Here is a 20037-nt window from a genome sequence, read left to right as displayed (position 1 = left end):
TTGATAGACTGTACACACTATGTTCACCCATTCACTCTGTATCATTATATCTCTATTGTTGTTTTTATAATTTTTACCTCTCCTGTGTTTCACTCTGTTTGCTGATGTTGCTGCTTTGACACCTGAATTTCCCTCCGGGGATTAATAAAGGTTCATCTTATCTTATCTTATCTTATCTTAATTGTCACAACCAGGCAATGAAATTAGCACCTGCCACCTGCCAAATAACAGGGTAAATGTTGGCTGTGGAAGGTAAGAATTGCAGGTCACCTGCCACCATGGCAGACAGGTTTTCCTTATATTAAGAAATATTATTACACAGTGCACTTTAATAGACTTTTTAATTCTCACACCACCAACAGCTCTACTCTGCACCTTTATAGACTGGTTTTACTGTATTCTACCAATAATGTGCAGCTTATTCTGCACTTTAGTCTATTTAAAAAAAAAAAAACATCAACAACTCTCTACCTCAGTTCTCATCCCGCATTATACTCCCGCACTATATTCAGTCTTAAGGAGGTGTGTTTGTATATAGTGTTAATACTTAAGTGCTTTCCTGTGTTATTTGTAGCATCGCTCTATATAATATATTATAGGATGCCTATATGCTGGAATCAACAGCAGTAAGACAGACAGGCAGGTATGCATGCAGAGCTCAGGTGTGTGAGCCATTCATTCAGGTTTTAGGAGCAGTCAGGATGCTACTACATATTATACAGAGGCATTTATACAGCGCTTTTCTAGTCTTCCGACCACTCAAAGAGCTTTACACTACATGTCAGCATTCACCTATTCACACACACACACCCATTCACACACACACACACACTCATACACTGATGTCAGAGGCTGCCATGCAAGGTGCCAACCTGCCCATCAGGATCTAATCTAAATACTCATTCACACACCGATGGCACAGCTTTCGGGAGCAATTTGGGGTTAAGTATCTTGTTCAAGGACACTTCGACATGTGACTGGAGGAGCTGGGGATTGACCGCCGACCTTCTGATTGGTGGACGACCTGCTCTACCCTCTGAGCCACAGCCACCCCAATTTCTATGGTGAATAAATGATACTAGAAGATATTAGGTTGCAATTTTTTCATTATTTTGGAACATTATTATTACTAATTAAATGATTATTTTATTATTTGTACAGACAGCCTCCGATGCTACTTTATACATTTACTTAACTAAAGTTTAGAGGGTAATATTTAACCTTTTACTCCTCTACAAATAACTGACAACCTAGTTACTGCAGGCATAAATACAAAATATATAATAATCTTAGAAAATATGATTTACATTTTGACAGATTAAAATGACCTCACATGATATAAAATCATTAAAACAAGCTCCACCTCGACCAACTACAATAGGTCACTAAACGAATGAGTAGTCTAATACTAATCCAGTAATATGATATCTAATACCTGAACACTCACAAGGGCCATTGAGTACTTTTTATTTTTGCATTTTAATGCAAAAATAAAAATCTATAGAGAACTAATATTTAGTTTTGCATGGGCTTGCCCCACCTCCTTTAAATTAATTAATTAAACAGAGGGCTGACAGTGGCACCAGGGCCACCACTAGAGGGGACTGTGAGGTGCCACATAGGCGCACCAGATTTGGTCAAACTGTGCTGTCAGTAAAGGGAAGTAAAATTCTTCCACGTGCAATAACAGAGTGCCCTTCATATCCTACTTTTTAGACTCATCTCAAACAATGGCTTAAGGCAAATCAGAACGGCAATCACTTTTAACTTGACATGTTGCATAATGTATTTTGTCTTTTCTACTTGTGTGTATATTTGTTACCTGCCTGGGGCTTAAGGATGAATTAGCATTCTTGCTAACTGTTGCATGTTTACATCCCATATTTTATACTGATGTTCATTAATGTACTCTGTCAAATAAACATATACATGAAATCAAAGTTTGGGCTAATCTAATGGTGTTCATTAGAGGATGCTTATTCTAAGTAACTACACATCTTATATTGCCAAAAGGCTAAAATATATGGGAATATTATTTTTCATCCATATGTACCAGCGACACTAGTGAGGAGCTGGGGTTACAGCTGGCTTCTTAAAAATAACACTGCAGGCAGCAGAGGCTGCAGGCAGGTGGAGACCGTCTAGGAGTGTTTTTCTAAATGCAGAGCGTGCAGGCAGGAATGACTGCAGGTGATAGCTGGTGCTGCCAGGAGCTTTCTTTGTAAACGCTGTGGCTGCAGGCAGAAGCTATGCTTGAGCCTGGATACCCACCATCAACCCAGTACAGTGCAAGTGAATTTTTATCCGTGCTTCTCAAAACATTGACAAATGCATCTGTAAAATTAAATGTCCCCGTTATTCTGGAGGATCCACAGACCTCTTTGTGAAAAGTTACTCTTCGTCAGTAAAAATAATTTAATTTAGAAGTCAAACATGCTGTTTTTACTTTCTGATATATAAGATACACCACCACCAAAACACTGGTAACTTTAGTTCATATTTTAATGTAGACCTAAATATAGATGTAGACCTTTGCATGCCTGTAAAACAAAATTGAACATACAGTATTTTGCCATGAACATGTCACATATAATCTACAGTACATCTGCTGGAAGTGTAAATACTTAAGAATGATATTCAAAGATGATTCCACAATATTAAAATGCCATACCACACATGGGGCTGGAAGAGGGAATACTTGATATGTATATTAACTATATTACTTCTTTATTTTGTTATTATATTTTATTGTATTATATTGTATATGTCCTTGTATATTTACTTTTTATTTTCTTTCTTTCATGAAGCCTCCAAGCAAAAGCATTTCACAATGCTGTTTTCTTAGCTCTTAGCTATTTGATTATTATAATCATGATTTTACAAATTTTGGAGATGCACCATAGCTGTTTGCGATGATACGATGTGATAAGGTACAGAAGAAAGCACAAAAGAAATCTTGTTATTTAATGATATGCTTGATAGAAATAGCTGACCCGAGACATTTATGTAACTCTGTGGTGACAACGTTCTACTATTGTTGATCGGTTACATAAATAAACAATTTTTGACAAGCAGCTGTTGATTTTTTTTGTATATGTTTGGTACTACTCACCAAAATTGTCTTTTCATTGAAATGAAGGAGTTGGTACAAGGTAAAGATTCATATATTCATTCTTCCAAAAGAGCCCCACTGGCGTCCTCTGGTGGGTTAATCCAGCCCTGCCTCCACCACCCTGCAAGTAACAACAGTAGGATTAGAGACAAATGATTTGACTTTCCCCTCTCTATGCATTGTGTACATTATCACTGTAGGTTTGCTGTGTGGTAATTCATTAAGCACAATAGGATGATATCAGCTACATTCATTCATTTTGACACAGCGTCCTTCTATACATCAGGGCCTGGAGATAATAGCTAATAGGACATTAATCACGTCAGTTGATACTGTGTGCATTTTACTATGTTCCTAGACAAAGTTAAAGTTAACCAAATTACCACAAACCAAATGCAGAGCAGTGAACCTGAGACTTTGAACATAACTGGACAACAAGCCAGACTGAACAATATCGGAAACAGAACTCGCATTTTATCGTCTAATTTAGTGTGTTTCATTGAAATTTGGAGATTCAGTTCCCAACTTTTTAATTTTGACAGTGATGAAATTTGTTGTGGACATTAATAACCTCTGTAGGATGAATGACCTTGTCTTTGTTGACCCTTTGACCCTTCATCTCGCACCACTATCTGACTGAAAATCTACATTTTCAAACCAAACTGAATCTCAGGGCACACCTGGCTTTGACCACCTGTTGTCTTGATATGGACTGAGCCTACATCTTTTTTAAATATGAAATGGACAAGCAAAGATCAATAATGTAAGACTAAATACAGAAGAGCATCAGGGACACATGTTTGAGTTCTGAGTTTAAAGTCAGAGTTCCTTATTCTCAGAGAATATTCAGAGTTTCTGAGGTATTTAGGCCTAATTGATGCATTTCTGACATTCTGATCTAATTAATTGGTTTTGCTGCATCTTTGCAGTATTGGGCTGGTTACTATCAATTACACCTGCAGCACTGGTCATCCACTGGTCACCCGCCAAAGCGTCCTCCTCCTCCTCCTCTTCCTCCTCCCTCCTCCTCCTCCTCGGCTGGACTGTGCTGTCCACCCTCTCTGGAGGTTATTGCGCTCTTCATGCTGATTAGGTCTGAATGAATAGTGGCCTTTGTTTGGCTCCGGTTCCCACGACCCGGCATTCGCCTGGCAGTCGCGTGGCTCCAAAACAGGGGCCCTTGCTTTAAGGGACCTAAAGGTGGTGGTGGTGAAGAGGGGGGACATCTGGTCACTCTGACATCTGCTCGCTAACTGTTAAGAGCAGATGTCTGACATTTGAAAACACGGACAGTGATCAAAACTGGCTAAATACACGCCAAGATGTTGACTGAGTGTTGTCATTCTATGTATGTCTCATTACTGGTCTGCTGCAGCAAGCAACAAACCATTAGAAAATGCTTAACTAACGCACGACTCATGATGATTTAATGCATAAATTAAAAGGAAGAATGTATCATGAAAAATACATGTATTGTTCTGTTTTCAGAGAGGCAAATGCATGGGTCTGTAATTGAACTTTTATGAGACTGGAATCCAGCAAATGTGGTTGCATGTCAATTAATAATCAACATTCCTAAAGTGTGAACTAATCACATAAAATCATAGTGGCTTTATTGCATTAAATCATCATGAGTCATGATATGGTTTGTACCCTTATTTAGAAATAAATAAATAATTAAATAATTAAATAAAAATAAATAAACATAAATTAAAAATTAAAAAAAATTAAAATATATATTTAATAAATTAATTTAATTAAGTAATTAATTAATAATAAAATAAAATAAATTAAAAATAAAGAAATGAAATAAAAAATGAATACATAAAAATAAAGAAATAATAATAAAAAAACATAATGAATAAATAAAATAAAATAAAATAAAACAAAACATAATTAATAAAAAAATAAAATAACATAAAATTAAAATAAATACATAAAATAAATGAAGAAATAATAATAAAAAAACAAAACAAAAAAAACGTATTTGTTACCAGAATTGTATCTATCTATAAGTGAAGCGACTTCCAGGCAGACCGGTACTGTATACGGGCAGATATATTCTCCAGTGATTTGTCAGTGTATTGTGTCTTCCTGTGAGCTTTGAGGGAATAGGTTTGGCCTTTTTGCAGGTAGTGTAATGTTGCCCCTGAGAAGAATAGACGAGGGGCTCCCAGGAGCAAAGCATGGTAACTGCACACTGTTGTTCCTCCCTGGGAGAGGAGGAAACTGTTGGGTGGAGGCTGCAGGAGGAGGAGGAGATGGAGAGCAGTGCATGGTTTCAGGCTGGACATCTGTCGCTTGTGAGTATTTTTTCTTTTTTTTTCTAGGCCGGGTCTCTCGGTTATTGAATGGAGCCAGTGACCTGTCAGTCTTTGACTGATGGGACCCCGTGTGTGGGAAAATCCCGCAGCCAAAGAAGTTGGAGCATTCACATGCTAATTGAGCCCTGATAAAAAGAGGGCTGTGCCGCGCCGAGGGCCCTAGAGAGAGACGCGCTGGGATCCGGAGAGGAGCGGAGCAGGCAGAAGCCCACTGGACACCAGAGAGGAAACATGACTGCTTCATCCATGGAGCACAACGTGGGGAAACATCCCAGTGCCAAAGAGGAGAGAAAGGTATTTTACACTTGGATATATTGATCGATTTCTCTTTTATTATGGTCCACACACACTTTGTCCTGTGTGCTCCTGCATGGTGCCTCACCATCCTACATGGTGCCTCACCATACTGCATTGTGCCTCACCATACTGCATGGTGCCTCACCATACTATCCTGCATGGTGCCTCACCATCCTACATGGTGCCTCACCATACTGCATGGTGCCTCACCATACTGCATGGTGCCTCACCATACTATCCTGCATGGTGCCTCACCATACTGCATGGTGCCTCACCATCCTGCATGGTACCTCATCATACTACATGGTGCCTCATCATCCTATCCTGCATGGTGCCTCACCATCCTGCATGGTGCCTCACCATCCTGCATGGTACCTCATCATACTGCATGGTGCCTCATCATCCTATCCTGCATGGTGCCTCACCATACTGCATGGTGCCTCATCATCCTATCCTGCATGGTGCCTCACCATCCTGCATGGTACCTCACCATCCTATCCTGCATGGCTGCCTATAACCAACGTTATATCTATTATGTCCACCTTTTACAGATGAGAAAGCCGCTCATTGAGAGGAAACGACGAGAGAGGATAAACAATTGTTTGGATCAGCTGAAAGAAACTGTGATCGGAGCGTTCAGACTTGATGTGAGTATCTCTCTCCTCACGTGTCTCTACAAGTAAACAATGAATGGAGGCTGAATCATCAAGTTAACTTCAAGGCTGCTCATCTCATCTCTCAACAGCAATCCAAACTGGAGAAAGCTGACATCCTAGAGATGACAGTGAAGCATCTGCAAAACATCCAGAGCATTAAACTCAACGGTAAGGAACACTTGTCTTTATGAGTCACATTATATGGTAATGCAAGATTACTGTGGATCATCTCAATCATTTATGTTATTCTTTGCGTAAAAATGGGCAATAAGAAGTGAAATGTGCCATGAAATATCTTGAGATCCCTAGTTGACAGCAGAGAGCAGCATTAGCACATCAAATGATCTCAGAGGCTACTTGTATTCAGCTGTAAAGTGATGGTTAGAGGAGGGTTGTTATCTGGTCTTATTGTGTTGTGAAAGATATATATATCCTTTATTTACAAGGTGAAAACTCATTGAGATTAAAATGGCCAAGAGGGCAGCACAGACATAGTTACTACATTAAAAACAAACAACACAAGCAGACAAATACACCTGTCACACGCCACAAGTGAAGGAGCATGACATCCACTTTTTATGTAACATAAAAACAGCTATTAATGTACAAACAATTCAGTGAGAAATTCAAGAACAATCGACCTAGAGTGCCACTTTCTCGATTCTTTAAAATGGGCTTAAATTCCCCCATCAGCTCTGACAGTCTCAGCTCCTACATGAAGTATTACTGAGCAGCTTCCTGGTGGGAAAGAAGCAACAGTTGTTGTTTTATTGGATGCATGTTGTTCTCCTCTGTCACCACCAGGAGCTGCTATAACCTCACACCTCCTCTCTCTCCTCCAGATCCCACACTAGGCCTGGAGGCCCAGCAGAAGTACAGCACAGGCTACATCCAGTGCATGCATGAAGTCCACAACATGCTCCTCACCTGCGAGTGGATGGACAAAACTATGGGCTCCCGCCTGCTCAACCACCTCCTCAAGTCCCTGCCCAGGTCCACCGATGAGCGGCCCCTCCAGGCCTCACCCAGACGTGATGCCCCTCTTCCGGCCGGCACTCCCCCCAGAGGAGACCCCCGTGCTGGGAGGCAGCTCCAGAGAGAAGGGCCCACACGCCCAGAGAGGCCCGCACTCCACAGCTCCCACCTGGGGATGCTGGAGATGTGGAGGCCCTGGTGACCTGGTGGATCATCCGTTGTGTTAGACCACCTTGTATTATGTATCTTATAGATATGCTGCTCAAAAGACAAACGTGGGGCAGTTTTGTTCCAGTGATTATTATTATTGTAGGTGTGCTATAATGATGACCTTTTCTCAGTACTTCCCTTCAGAAGTCAACTTCTCGTAGCCTGCATTATAGAAGGCCTTTATTAATCTTTTATGTATTTATTGTATTAACAGCTTTATTTATTTGATGTTATAAGGCATGACTCTGCTTCTTATAGACCACTCGCTTGTCATTGCATAGATTTTTTATGTCTTCCTCCTTTGCTGTATGATTAACCCAAACATTAATAATAATAAAACTGATTGTAAACCCTTGAGATTTGATTCTGGTTCATGTGTTGCTCTTGTCATTATGTTTGGAAATGTCTACTATAATGGCCATGCAGTGCAGTGGGACCCTCCCATTTAGCAGCTCCAGCAAGGAGACCCAAACTTTTTACTTAACAGATTATTTACTAATATAATCATACAAATATAGATATGGAAATATGATCAAATGTTTATTACAACAGTCAGCCTGGATTTTTGGATATATTTCTTCAAAATCATGCAGCCCTACCTAAGAGTACTATAACAGGAAAAAAAAATATATATATAAAATTGTAAAACATAATTCAATAATAAATAATAAAAAATATTAAATATATATAAAAATAATATACATGGGTAATAAGAAAATCTTCAAGAAAATTTGCGAGATAGAATATTGTCAGGGAATGTTAATTCATTGTTGAAAAAAAATAATTAAAAGATTAAATATATTCAAAAATAATATACATGGGTAATACAAAATTAAATAAATAATAATACATTATTAAAATTATTCAATATATTCAAAAATAATAAACATGGTGATAGAAAATTTAATAAATAATAATAATTAACTAACTCCAGGCTTCTTTGTTAAGGAACCCAGTGAGGATTGAAACAGGGATTTGGGAGCACTTAACATCACAGCCGCCTCCATATGGGCGCAAAAAATTGTCAGGATGTAGCCTATGGTCTGGAACATATACGTTTTAAAGGTCCCATATTATAAAAAAGTGAGATTTTTTTTTATTTTTTTTATTATAAAGCAGGCTTATAAATACTGTGAAAGTATAGAAACGCTCAATCCACAGGGAAATACACACAGCCCGTATTCAGAAACTGTGCATTTGAAACAAGCTGTCAGGATTTCTGCCCATTCGTGATGTCACGAATATACAATATTAAGACCCTTGACACAATTTTTTCTAAATGTGTCCCAGTTTATTCCTGGTTGCAGTGGATGTGAATGTCATCAGCTGACAGGAAGTATACATGGACCCAAGGTGTTAAAAATAAAGTTTTTTTTTAACATTACAGCATGTAAACATGTTCTAGTAGAAACACAAAATACAAGTATGAACCTGAAAATGAGCATAATATGGGTCCTTTAAAGGGACTGTTTGTAACTTTTTACACTTATAAATCTATCCGGTCGGGATCCCATGCGCGCTCGCATATGCGCACTCGCGTGTGGCTACGCTGTCCAGACCGCTCCTCTGCCTGCCTGCCTTCACTACCACACCGCGTGTGTTCTTGCGTTCTCGCTCAACCTCTGGACGTGCATGCGCGCTCACTACACACTGCAGAATAGTTAGTTTAGCTCTGAGAATATCTAGTGTACATTCACTAGATATTTTAGTGAACGTTTGTGCAGAAATAACTGCTGCAGCTCCTCCAGACCAACAGAGGTTTTCCGTGTCTTGTGAAGTGACGGAGCTCCGCAGAGAGAAACGTTACCGTCTCCGACCGGGTGCCTGTGTCTCCCTGCGGGCACCGACCCGCTTTTCATGCTTCAGCCCCGGAGCGAGGCAGGAAAAGCCAACACTAGGATCAGCATTGATTCATGGAGAGACCTTCGTCTGGTCAGCTAACATTACTGCCAAGCAGGTGAAATATAGAGTGATATTGTTGTTTTAGCTGACGTGTGTCGCCTCACTGTTTTGAGTGATGCTCGTTTATGTCTATTTAGAGCGAGTCATTTGCGAACCCGATGCTGACTTTCGTTGACTTCACGGCCACAGGTGTCGCTGTTAACAAGCATTTCTTAAAGTTACAAATAGTCCCTTTAAAGCATGTAAACATATTCTAGTAGAAACACAAAATACAAGTATGAACCTGAAAATGAGCATAATATGAGACCTTTAATAAAGATGTAATTCATCATTGGCTTTTGAAAAGCAGAAACGTGCATATGGCCCATTCTCCCCCCTATTATTGGCGTTCTGACTGGCCGCCACATGGAGCCAGGCGGCGGGTCTGAAGAGAGGAAGAGAGGGGGACGCCTCGGTCCCTCTGCGGAGCTCTCCAACAAAGAGCCGAGACAGCTGCTCTCTCCACAGTCTACACCATTAAAGATGTGGAGCAGGGATCTGGGGGTGGCGAGGTGCCAAATAAACCCTCCACATGAAAGGTCTGAAACTCTTCCTTCATTTAGGGCACTATAGTTTAGTGGTGCCCAATTGTGGGAATACCGTGCGTAAAAGAGCACCTGAAACATGCATGATTGCATTTACCTGAGAGGTGGCACAGATGCCTGCGTGCTCCTTGCTCGAGCAGACAGAAGTGCTCCATTGTGAGGTTAATTTGCATGATAATACCGAGTACAAAACATGTCTAATAACGAGGGCGGAGGATTGGGCGCTCTTATTAGACATAAACAAATAGACATTGTGCGCAAAAAGGACCAAACCAGCACATCCAAACGCAAAAAAGTCAAACACGAATACCACAAGAACCAGCATCCTTAAAGGTCCCACATCATGCTCATTTTCAGGTTCATACTTGTATTTTGGGTTTCTACTAGAACATGTTTACATACTTTAATGTTTAAAAAAAACTTTAATTTCCTCATGCTGTTGGCCTGAATACACCTGTATTTACCCTCTGTCTGAAACGCTCCGTTTTAGTGCATTTAAATGAAATTGCAATGGAATTGCAACAGAATTGCATTGCTAGGCAACAGCTCGGGTCCATGTGTACTTCCTGTCAGCTGATGTCATTCACATACACTGCGACAGGAAATAAACTGGGACCCATTTCGAATGTTTACGTTTAAAACTTTGAAATGGTCTAAATATTGTAGATTTGTGACATCACAAATTAACAGAAATCCTGACGGCTTGTTTCAAAAGCTCAGTTTCTGAATACTGTACTATTTCTCTGTGGATTAAGCGTTTCGATACTTTCACAGTATTTATATAGCACTTAAACCTGCTTTATAATATAAAAGCCATGAAAATGTCACTTTTTATAATATGGGACCTTTAATTATCAAACAAATGTTGTTGTAATGGAATGACAGCTTCAAAAATGTGCATGATTTTACACACGCACACACAGCACATCACACTAAAGGCAAGCACAAAATCAACCCAGATATTATAAAGTCTCGTGCAGCAGAGCATGCAACGTGAGAACGCAGTTGCACACAAATCAGAAGTCACCAAACAAACGGAGAACAAACGAGGCGCAGGCCAACACCTGTCGCTTTCTTTGGAGAAGGGCCCTTAATTCCCCCGGCTGATTCAGTTTGGGCCGAGGGGCCGCCAGCAGCAGCAGCTGCCAACTGAAGGCATCGCGTTACATCCGCCAAACAGCCGGCTAAATCTGCTGAGGCTCGGACACAAAAGCCTGCAGAACGAAGAACTGGTCGGGCAGAAAAAAATACACACATACTGGTGATAATGCTGAGATGCCCTGACGCGTAAAAGTGGTCAGAAATGTTTATTACAACAGTCAGCCTGGACTTTTGGATATATTTTTTAAAAATCATGCAGCCCTACCTGAGAGTAATATAACAGGAAAAAAAAAGATATATTTTTTATAAATATATATATAATTGTAAAAAATAATTCAGTAATACAAATATTAAATATATATAAAAAGTAATATACATGGGTAATAAGAACATCTTTAAGGAAATTTACGAGATAAAATATTGTCAGGGAATGTTAATTGTTGAAAAACAAATATTAAATGATTATATTTAAAAAAAAATAAACATGGGTAATACAAAATTAAATACAAAATTAAAATTATTAAATATATTAAAAAATAATATACACGGGTAATAAAAAATCTTCAGGAAAATTTGTGAGATAAAATATTGTCAGGAAATGTTAAATAATTCTTGAAAAAAAAATTAAATGATTAAATATATTTAAAAATAATATACATGGGTAATACTAAATTAAATAAATAATAATAAACTATTAAAAGTATTAAATATATAAAAAAATTATATACATGGGTAATAAAAAAATCTTCAGGAAAATTTGAGAGATGAAATATTGTCAGCAAATGTTAATTAACTGTTGAAAAGTTAATTATATATGTATATATATATATTTATATATAACTCCAGGCTAATTTGTGTGAAGTGATTTAGGCCAAATATATATATATATAATATATAATTGTAAAAAATAATTCAACAATAAATAATAATAAAAACTATTAAATATATATAAAAAATAATATAAATGGGTAATAAGAAAATCTTCAAGAAATTTTGCAGGATAAAATATTGTCAGGGAATGTTAAATAATTGTTGAAAAAAAGTTATTAAATGATTAAATATATTTAAAAATACAAATAGTCCCTTTAATAATGTCACCAAATTATAGTTTTACACTATATCACAACTCACTCTCCAAAGAAATAATGTTACATTTAACAGATATTAAAACATTTATCTGAGTTTTATTTAAAAAGACCAAGTGGAGGTGTCACTCTAACAGCCTATTGTGCATAATAATAATGTATTTTGTGCAGCTGAATAGAGGCACACACATTTGATTAGAAGCAACACTAGGGAACTTATTATTGGGGACGTTTGTGAATGTTTGTTCTGTTGTTTCAAAATGAACAAAAAAACAATAAATATAATATTGAAAAATAATAATAATAATAATTTAAAAATACCAAGTGTAGGTGTCACTCTAACAAGCCTATTGTGCATAATAATGCATTTTGTGCAGCTGAATAGAGGCACACACATTTGATTAGAAGCAACACTGGAGGAAAAACAGAGCAATCGGTCCCTTAAACCCAACAAACTGTGTGATTAAAGCCCATCCAGCTCCTCAGGCTGACCGGAGACAAAGACAGTGGTCTCTCATTGGCTCTCCGGCTGTGTCTCTCTGTTGTCCCCCAGCGAGAGCAGCTCAGCCCCCATTCACATGCTAATAAGCCCCTATAAATACTAACAACAGACACTCAGCGCAGCGCCAGCAGCAGCAGCAGCACGTCTCACTAGGATTGCACAATAAACACAGGGCGAGTTTGTAGATTTTTTTTTTTCTTCTCCTGTAACCGGTTGTGTTTGCCAGCTGCTCCTCGGTGGGTGGACGGTAGTAAGCAGTGGGAGAAGCCACAGAAGAAGCGGCCAGATCCGACCAACATGGCTCCCTCTGCTCGACCCAGCAGCACCGACCTGGAGATGGAAGAAGAGGAGTCCGACTATGGGATCCAGAGAGGGGACAGAAAGGTACCGACTCTGCACTCTTTGGACAGTGATGCACTTGTCACACCGGTGACAGCCTGCACACTGCATTTCATATCTCTGCAAACTGCACACACTGTAAAACTGTTAATTTACAGCATGATTTCAACAGTATCAACCTGTTATTGCTTAAAAAAACAGTGCTTTACTGTTAATACAAAAGAAAAACCTGTTAAATTACACTCCCAGGCCATTTTTTAAAATTTATTTTATTTATTTATTTGCACATATAAAACTTCACAAAATCCAGCCAATGAAAAAAACAAACAAGGAATGTGTCAGGAGAGGTCAAGAAGACACCAACCCCAGGAGAAAAAAAACAATAACAAAAAAGAAAGAAAGATCTAAGCTAACATAATTTAAAAAATACAACAAAAGTTAAACAACAAGAAGTACACAAAATGTGCAGAAAACAATCCAATAAAAACAATGAAATACATAAAGAAAAAAAAGAAAAATATATCTAAACATATCAAAAGATAATTAGACATCATGAATTAAATGTGATGATAGTTTCCTTTTAAAATGTTCTAAAAGAATAACGAGCTCTTGATAACATGTATTTTTGGTGTTCCATATTTGTACACCATGATATCTGAGGGAGTACTGGCCATGTCCAGGTGAAGATGATTAACCTGTCTAGTATTATGTGAATGAATTTGAGAATTAGATTTAAAGAAGTTGCTAAACGATGATGGTAAAGAAGAAGGCAAGAACATATATTTATATATAAACACACATATCTGATGAATATTTATGTCATAAACTGAAAGAATGTTCAGTTTCCTGAAGAGTGGAGCAGAAAGAAGCCTCCTTAGAGTTTAAACTGTACACTGTAAACAATTGCTGTTAGTTTCCAGCATGATTTCAACAGTATTAACCTGTTATTGCTAAAAACAGTGCTTTACTGTTAATACAAAAGAAAACCTGTTAAATTACTTTAACTGAACTATAATGCATTCTTAAAAAACAGCACTTTACTGCTGATCAACTGTCTAAAGTATCATCAGTGACAGTTTCATGCAGTATTTTTTTAATTCTGGGACCTGGTCTGCTCATGTGAGGCTTGTACATTGTACATGATTGTAAAATCAGTGAATTAGCTTTATTGTTCTTCACTCACATGTTGTTCTGGTTTGCATTCTGTGCTTGTAGCCAGCTATAGACAGACATTTTTGGGAAAAGTGTCAACAAGTCTATTATAGCCTTTTTCCTAACAAGTGCCTTTAATTGTATTCAGTGTGACTATTCCTATGTCTGTAACCTGCTAAGTCTTTTCATCTAGGCAAAAAATTATGTTTATTAAAATGTATGTAAAAAATAAATAGTGCATTAAAACAAATCAGTAAGATAATGTAAAAGCAAGGTGAAAAACAGCTATATAATGTATCTTTAAACAGTAAATTAACTGTAAAATACTGTGAAATTAATAAAAAAAACAGTTCAAACTGTATTTTTCATTAACAGTTAAAAGCTGTAAATTTCAGCGACAGTATAATAATTTTAATTTTACAGTAACATAAAGGCAACCCTGCTGCCACTTCTTTACTGTTATTTTACTGGGAAATTCTTAACAGTGCAGCTTTATGCCTTTAAACCTATTGATTGTAACAGTCGAGTCATTCTATAATTAGGGGTACATTTCATGTCAACCAAAAAGTGAAGAAATCAGTTTTCTTTTTTTGATAAATAATTTAGTTGTTACCATAACATACCCCCTAAATGTGCTAAATTCATAAATTGCCAAGCTTAAGCTTTAATGACTTTTTAAATATTTTAATGAAAATAAACATTTGATTTGATTATTTTGTCAACTGTGTTACAGACAAATGTTGTTTCATATAAAACATGAACAAGGTACTACACATTTGATTGAAAGTTTTCAAGACTTTAACTTTACAAGACTGCTGTGAGTTTATGTCACTGACTGTGATCTTTGTGTTCCTGCAGACCAGGAAACCTCTGGTGGAGAAGAAGAGGCGAGCTCGCATCAATGAGAGTTTGCAGGAGCTGCGGACTTTGCTGGCAGACACAGACGTGAGTATATCTAAACACCTCAGCAGCTCACCTGTAACCTGTGATGATGCACAGGTAGATTACTGGTTCTGATGGAGCTCTTCTGGTTTGTTTCCACAGTTTCATTCCAAGATGGAGAACGCAGAGGTGCTGGAGATGACGGTGAAGAAGGTGGAGGACATACTGAAGAACCGAACCCAAGGTCTGCACAACTCTGCTCAGTTTACACTCTAATACCACGTCTTAAAATCCTGTATCTGACACTGCCATACCCTGACAAAGAGGTGTGCATCCTCTTATATCTTCAGACCTAAATCAAGGGATGTTCTAGCGCATGTATGCTCGAAGTTCAACCTGAAATTTAGAGCCCCACACGGGATCACAAGATACATTTCAGGGGTCACGAGATAATGTAGAGGAGATAAAAGAGAATTGTAAAACCAACTGACATTGACTTGGCTCAGTGGTCGTTGATGAGGGTGGGTGTATTAGGTAGATGGTAGCCTATAGGTTACTGAGGAGGAAGGCTGATAGATGGGTATACTGTAAATCACCAGAAAAAGAGGTGGGTATATATATGTTTACCCTCCACTACACCACTGACTTGGCTGGCACCATGAGCAATACATTTCATCTTTCTCTCTCCTTCCACAGAAACAGACGCACTCAACCGAGAAGCCAGCGAGAGGTTTGCGGCCGGCTACATCCAGTGCATGCACGAGGTCCACATGTTCGTGTCCAGCTGTCCTGGGATAGACGCCACGGTGGCGGCGGAGCTCCTCAACCACCTCCTGGAGTGCATGCCCCTGAACGAGGACCACCTCCAGGACGTGCTGATGGATTTAATCACTGACACTTCCGGGAGTAACGGCAGCACTTGGCACGGAGGCGATGAATCGCTCTGCACGACTCTGTCTTCACCCGGAGGAAGGAGTCTGTCCAGCGGCTCGTCCTCGGCCCTCTCCCCGGCCCCCTCCAGCACGTCCAGCGAGGACCTGTGCTCCGACCTGGATGAGACCGACAGCGAGCACAACCAGAGCTCCACGGAGGGCTCGGAGAACAGCGAGGCCCTGAGCATGCCCACCGTGACCTACCCTCGGTCTATGTGGAGACCCTGGTAGGGATCTGGGGTTTGGATGGATGCAGTTGGGATACGTTGAAGCAGCTTTCTTATAAGATGTGACACCGGGCCGCTTATTGAAAGGGAAAATTCCACTCTACAACACATGAACACTTCAAAAATAACCATTTTCGGTGGTTTAACTTGCATTTCTTGGCTCATTTACCCCGGCAGATAACCGGCCACAAGCATGGATTGCTTTCCTGGATTACCCACTCTGATATTCAATAATCAGATCTGTTCTCGAAGACACACAGAGACCAATTTGTCCACTAACAGCAGCCTCAGTTGATCACAATGCAATGCAACAGCAGATCACTTTGCGGAGGGACCATGGTTGTGGCTTTTCTCTTCACCCACAACTGAATGCAGCAAGTTTGAATCCTTTCCTTGGCATTCTGGGAGATTTAGGGAATCCCTCAGTGAAGTAGAAGTAGAAAAACACTCCTTGGATATCACAGAAAAAGTGTGTTAAAGGGGGGAGTTTTCCTTTATCTCATTACAGGGGCCCTTCCTCTCAAGGGCCCCTCCATCTTGGGGCCTCCTGAACGTACTCCCCCTTCCCTTTTCAGTAGCGACTCCCTGGCTTTGAGTCCTCTGTCAAGACTTTTCTATACACCTGTAGAGAGTTGAAACCTCCTCTCTCAACACAACATTCACTTACAGACGAGGAACAGTTGAACTTCACACTTTTTTGTTTTTTTTGTGTCAATAACTCTGTGTATATAGGATTTGTATGTGGAGAAAAGCTCTTTTAGAAACCGAGAAGTTTGGCAATGCCTCTGATTAATATAAATATTTCTATTGTATTTCATAAAGGCCTGTAGTTTATTGGACCAGTAGCCTCCTTCAGAATGACCACTTTATGTTGTAATGATGTTTAGAGATGCCAGTAAAATGTCTGACTTTGATAAATAAAATTATGTAATTGAAGAGCTGTCGTCTGACTTGACTCAATGCCCGAGAGTAGGGCTGCACAATCAATCGGAATTTTAGCGAAATCTGCAATTTTCAAATCGCAGGAATCGCAATATTTTTAAAGGCTAGATGTGTGTCAAAATACCATTTTAAATGAAATATTATCATGCTGCAGAGATGTCCTGGCCTAAACTTCATATTCTACAGACTTAAGAAAATATCTTTGTTTGGTACAGATCCCCGCAAAAATCACACATAATCATTTTAATGTTTTTTTCAGTGAAAATGAGAATAATTATGCAAAATGTATCATTCCCTCTAATATCGCAAATCATATATCAATTGCAATACCAGTCAAAATTATCGCATATATATTATTTTTTCAAAATCGTGCAGCCCTATCCGACAGTAGAAAAAAAGGATAGAAACTTAAATAATAAATAAATAAATATTTCAAAAATAATATACATGGGTAAAAAAAAGAAATCTTTAGGAAAATTTGCAAGATAAAATATTGCCAAGGAATGTTAATTAACTGTTGAAAAGTTACTTGTACTTAAAATTACTCCAGGTAATTTGTGTGAAGTGATTCAGGCCAAAGAAGAGAGCATTGAGATTTAAGTTTGATTGCATGGCCCACTAAATCACATTTTAACAGCAAAAGAGACCAATAACATCTCTCACAATCAATTGTCCAAATAAAATGAATACACCGTTCTCTGCTAATCCTCACAAAATATTCCTTTGGTGCCACAAGCCAAAAGCCCATTTTGATAACATGAAGATTAAAATATATCACCCTAAAATTGAAGGTCATAACTTTGAGACATGCTCTGTTCTTCCTGCTAACACCTCCGACCTGCAGTCTCTTCCCACCACGAGGACGCAACATGAAAGAGTATCACCTCTCCAATAAGTGTCTTCACTCTCACCTCAGATACAATGAGCATATTAACAAAGGCCTGTGAGTTCCTGTCTGGACTCAGTCTGGACCAGCCTACAGCCTATATGGGCCCTCAGTTCTTGACATAAAATGAAAGTCTCCTCTCGTTTTCCTTCACGTATTTCTGACCAATAGGATCAATATTTGGTGCAAATAACATGTTGCTGCATTCTCTGTTGTCAGGTGATCCTGGAGTCCTTGAAGGAATAATTAATAAACTCTGGTGGAGGTGGAGGTGAAGGTGGATGTGGTGGAGTTGGAGGGGACCCGGGTGTGAACGTCGGAGGAAACACATTGAAATGGGAGCGGAGGAGACATGGTGATCAAAGAGAGCTGTGACCATTTGACAGAGGAGCGTCAAAGCAGCTGAAAGGACACTAAAGAATACAAGCAGGCTCCAATTCTTCAAAGAGACCAGCCAGCACACGCACGCGCACACACACACACACACACACACACACACACACACACACACACACACACACACACACACACACAGACACACACACACACACACACACACACACACACACACACACACACACACACAGACACACACACACACACACAGACAGAGCGACAGAGAGGCTGGCCCTCATGTCTTCTGACTGACACTTGATCAGTGGTGGAATGTAACTAAGTACATTTACTACATTTACTTAAGTACTGTACATGAGTACAATTCAAGGTACTGTATTAAATGAATAAAGTGTAAAATTGCCAATATGTCTTGTTTGTTCCTTGTTACTGGTAGAGAGTTCAATCATCCCATCCACCAAACAACTCAAAACAAGAGTCAATACCAACAGGAGTATACACTGTTTACCATTGGCAGAGCATTTTGGCAAATTTTTCTTGGGCGCTACCCACATAATCAGCTGTGCTGCTCATCCTACACATGCATGATCCTTACAAGTTGGACATCATTGTGAAGGTAAATAAACAGGCTTTCCAACGATGTAAAATACAATGCCAATTAGTATTGTAACAACAGAGAAATAATCCACCAAACACAAGCTTCTGAACTTTTTTAACTGAGTTTATAAAGTAACGTATAAGTACCTCAAAACGTACTTACTTACTCTCGTTTAACATGAGTTGTCAACACTGACAGTCCGTCCCTTCAGAGCCACTCCCCCACTATTATCATTAGGAACATCAACATATATAATGAACTTTAAACAACAAACATGACTATTGTTAGCATGGTTGTTTAGTACTCACAGCTGTCAGGCAAGCAGCTTCTGGAAGACACCGGGCACGCGCATGAGTGCAGGTAGGTAGTTTGTTTTGTTAAAATTCCTCTAATCAAGCATATAATAGAGTTGGGGATGGCTTTAGTTGTGGATTTAATTCACCGGAAATAGTATGCAATTCGCATACTACTGGTTTCAGGACATACTAAAAAATCTCATATACTATTTTAGCCTACTAAATAGCATGTTAGTATGAAATTTCGGACGCAACAAAGACTTTGTGACTAGTAGTAGGCCTATGTCTAATTACTGTCTCAACCAAATACTATCTAGCTTACCATAAGTAATATCAAGCAGCCACTACTGTTCTGTATATCCATCCTGGGACTACAGTATTTATAATGCTTGTTCTATGTAATGTAGGCTATATGCTGTTTATGTTTATTATACAAAGTCCCTGTCAAATAAACTTGTAAATAAAAATAAATAAATAAAAAGTTCTGATTATGTAATCAAGGTATTGTATTTTTATTTCCGTTCGTAGGGCGTTCCAGAAATGTATTCCTTTTACTGAAAAAGATCTTGGATGCATCCCTGATTGAAATGATAAATTCTCACCAATATTTCCCATCAACTGTCACCAGATTTAACCAGCAGTTCCTAGTTTAACATCCATACGACAGCTGTCGTTCACTGA

General features: G+C 38.8%; 2 protein-coding genes across 2 annotated transcripts; both read left to right on the top strand.

Annotated features, from left to right (window-relative positions):
• Positions 1-5397: 5397 nt before the first annotated feature.
• Positions 5398-7921, top strand: her8.2 (hairy-related 8.2). Its single transcript, XM_074640585.1, has 4 exons — positions 5398-5730; positions 6285-6380; positions 6479-6557; positions 7232-7921. Exons 1-4 carry the CDS (start codon positions 5668-5670, stop codon positions 7564-7566), a joined length of 573 nt encoding a protein of 190 aa, XP_074496686.1. The 5' UTR covers positions 5398-5667; the 3' UTR covers positions 7567-7921.
• Positions 7922-12782: 4861 nt separating this feature from the next.
• On the top strand, positions 12783-17498 carry her13 (hairy-related 13). The gene is made up of 4 exons (XM_074641299.1): positions 12783-13132; positions 15098-15184; positions 15284-15365; positions 15818-17498. Exons 1-4 carry the CDS (start codon positions 13046-13048, stop codon positions 16282-16284), a joined length of 723 nt encoding a protein of 240 aa, XP_074497400.1. The 5' UTR covers positions 12783-13045; the 3' UTR covers positions 16285-17498.
• The last annotated feature ends 2539 nt before the right edge of the window (positions 17499-20037 follow it).

The sequence above is a fragment of the Sebastes fasciatus genome, chromosome 7, assembly GCF_043250625.1.
Source record: "Sebastes fasciatus isolate fSebFas1 chromosome 7, fSebFas1.pri, whole genome shotgun sequence".
NCBI classification, from domain to species: domain Eukaryota; kingdom Metazoa; phylum Chordata; class Actinopteri; order Perciformes; family Sebastidae; genus Sebastes; species Sebastes fasciatus.
The sequence above is the reverse complement of the archived record's forward strand: the minus strand, read 5'-3'. Positions and strand labels throughout refer to the sequence as shown.

Coding starts and splice junctions, on each gene's coding strand:
- her8.2 (XM_074640585.1), top strand. CDS start 5,668: ATGACTGCTTCATCCATGGAGCACAACGTGGGGAAACATCCCAGTGCC. Junction 5,731..6,284: donor GTGCCAAAGAGGAGAGAAAG/GTATTTTACACT, acceptor CACCTTTTACAG/ATGAGAAAGCCGCTCATTGA. Junction 6,558..7,231: donor CCAGAGCATTAAACTCAACG/GTAAGGAACACT, acceptor TCTCTCCTCCAG/ATCCCACACTAGGCCTGGAG.
- her13 (XM_074641299.1), top strand. CDS start 13,046: ATGGCTCCCTCTGCTCGACCCAGCAGCACCGACCTGGAGATGGAAGAA. Junction 13,133..15,097: donor TCCAGAGAGGGGACAGAAAG/GTACCGACTCTG, acceptor GTGTTCCTGCAG/ACCAGGAAACCTCTGGTGGA. Junction 15,185..15,283: donor CTTTGCTGGCAGACACAGAC/GTGAGTATATCT, acceptor TTGTTTCCACAG/TTTCATTCCAAGATGGAGAA.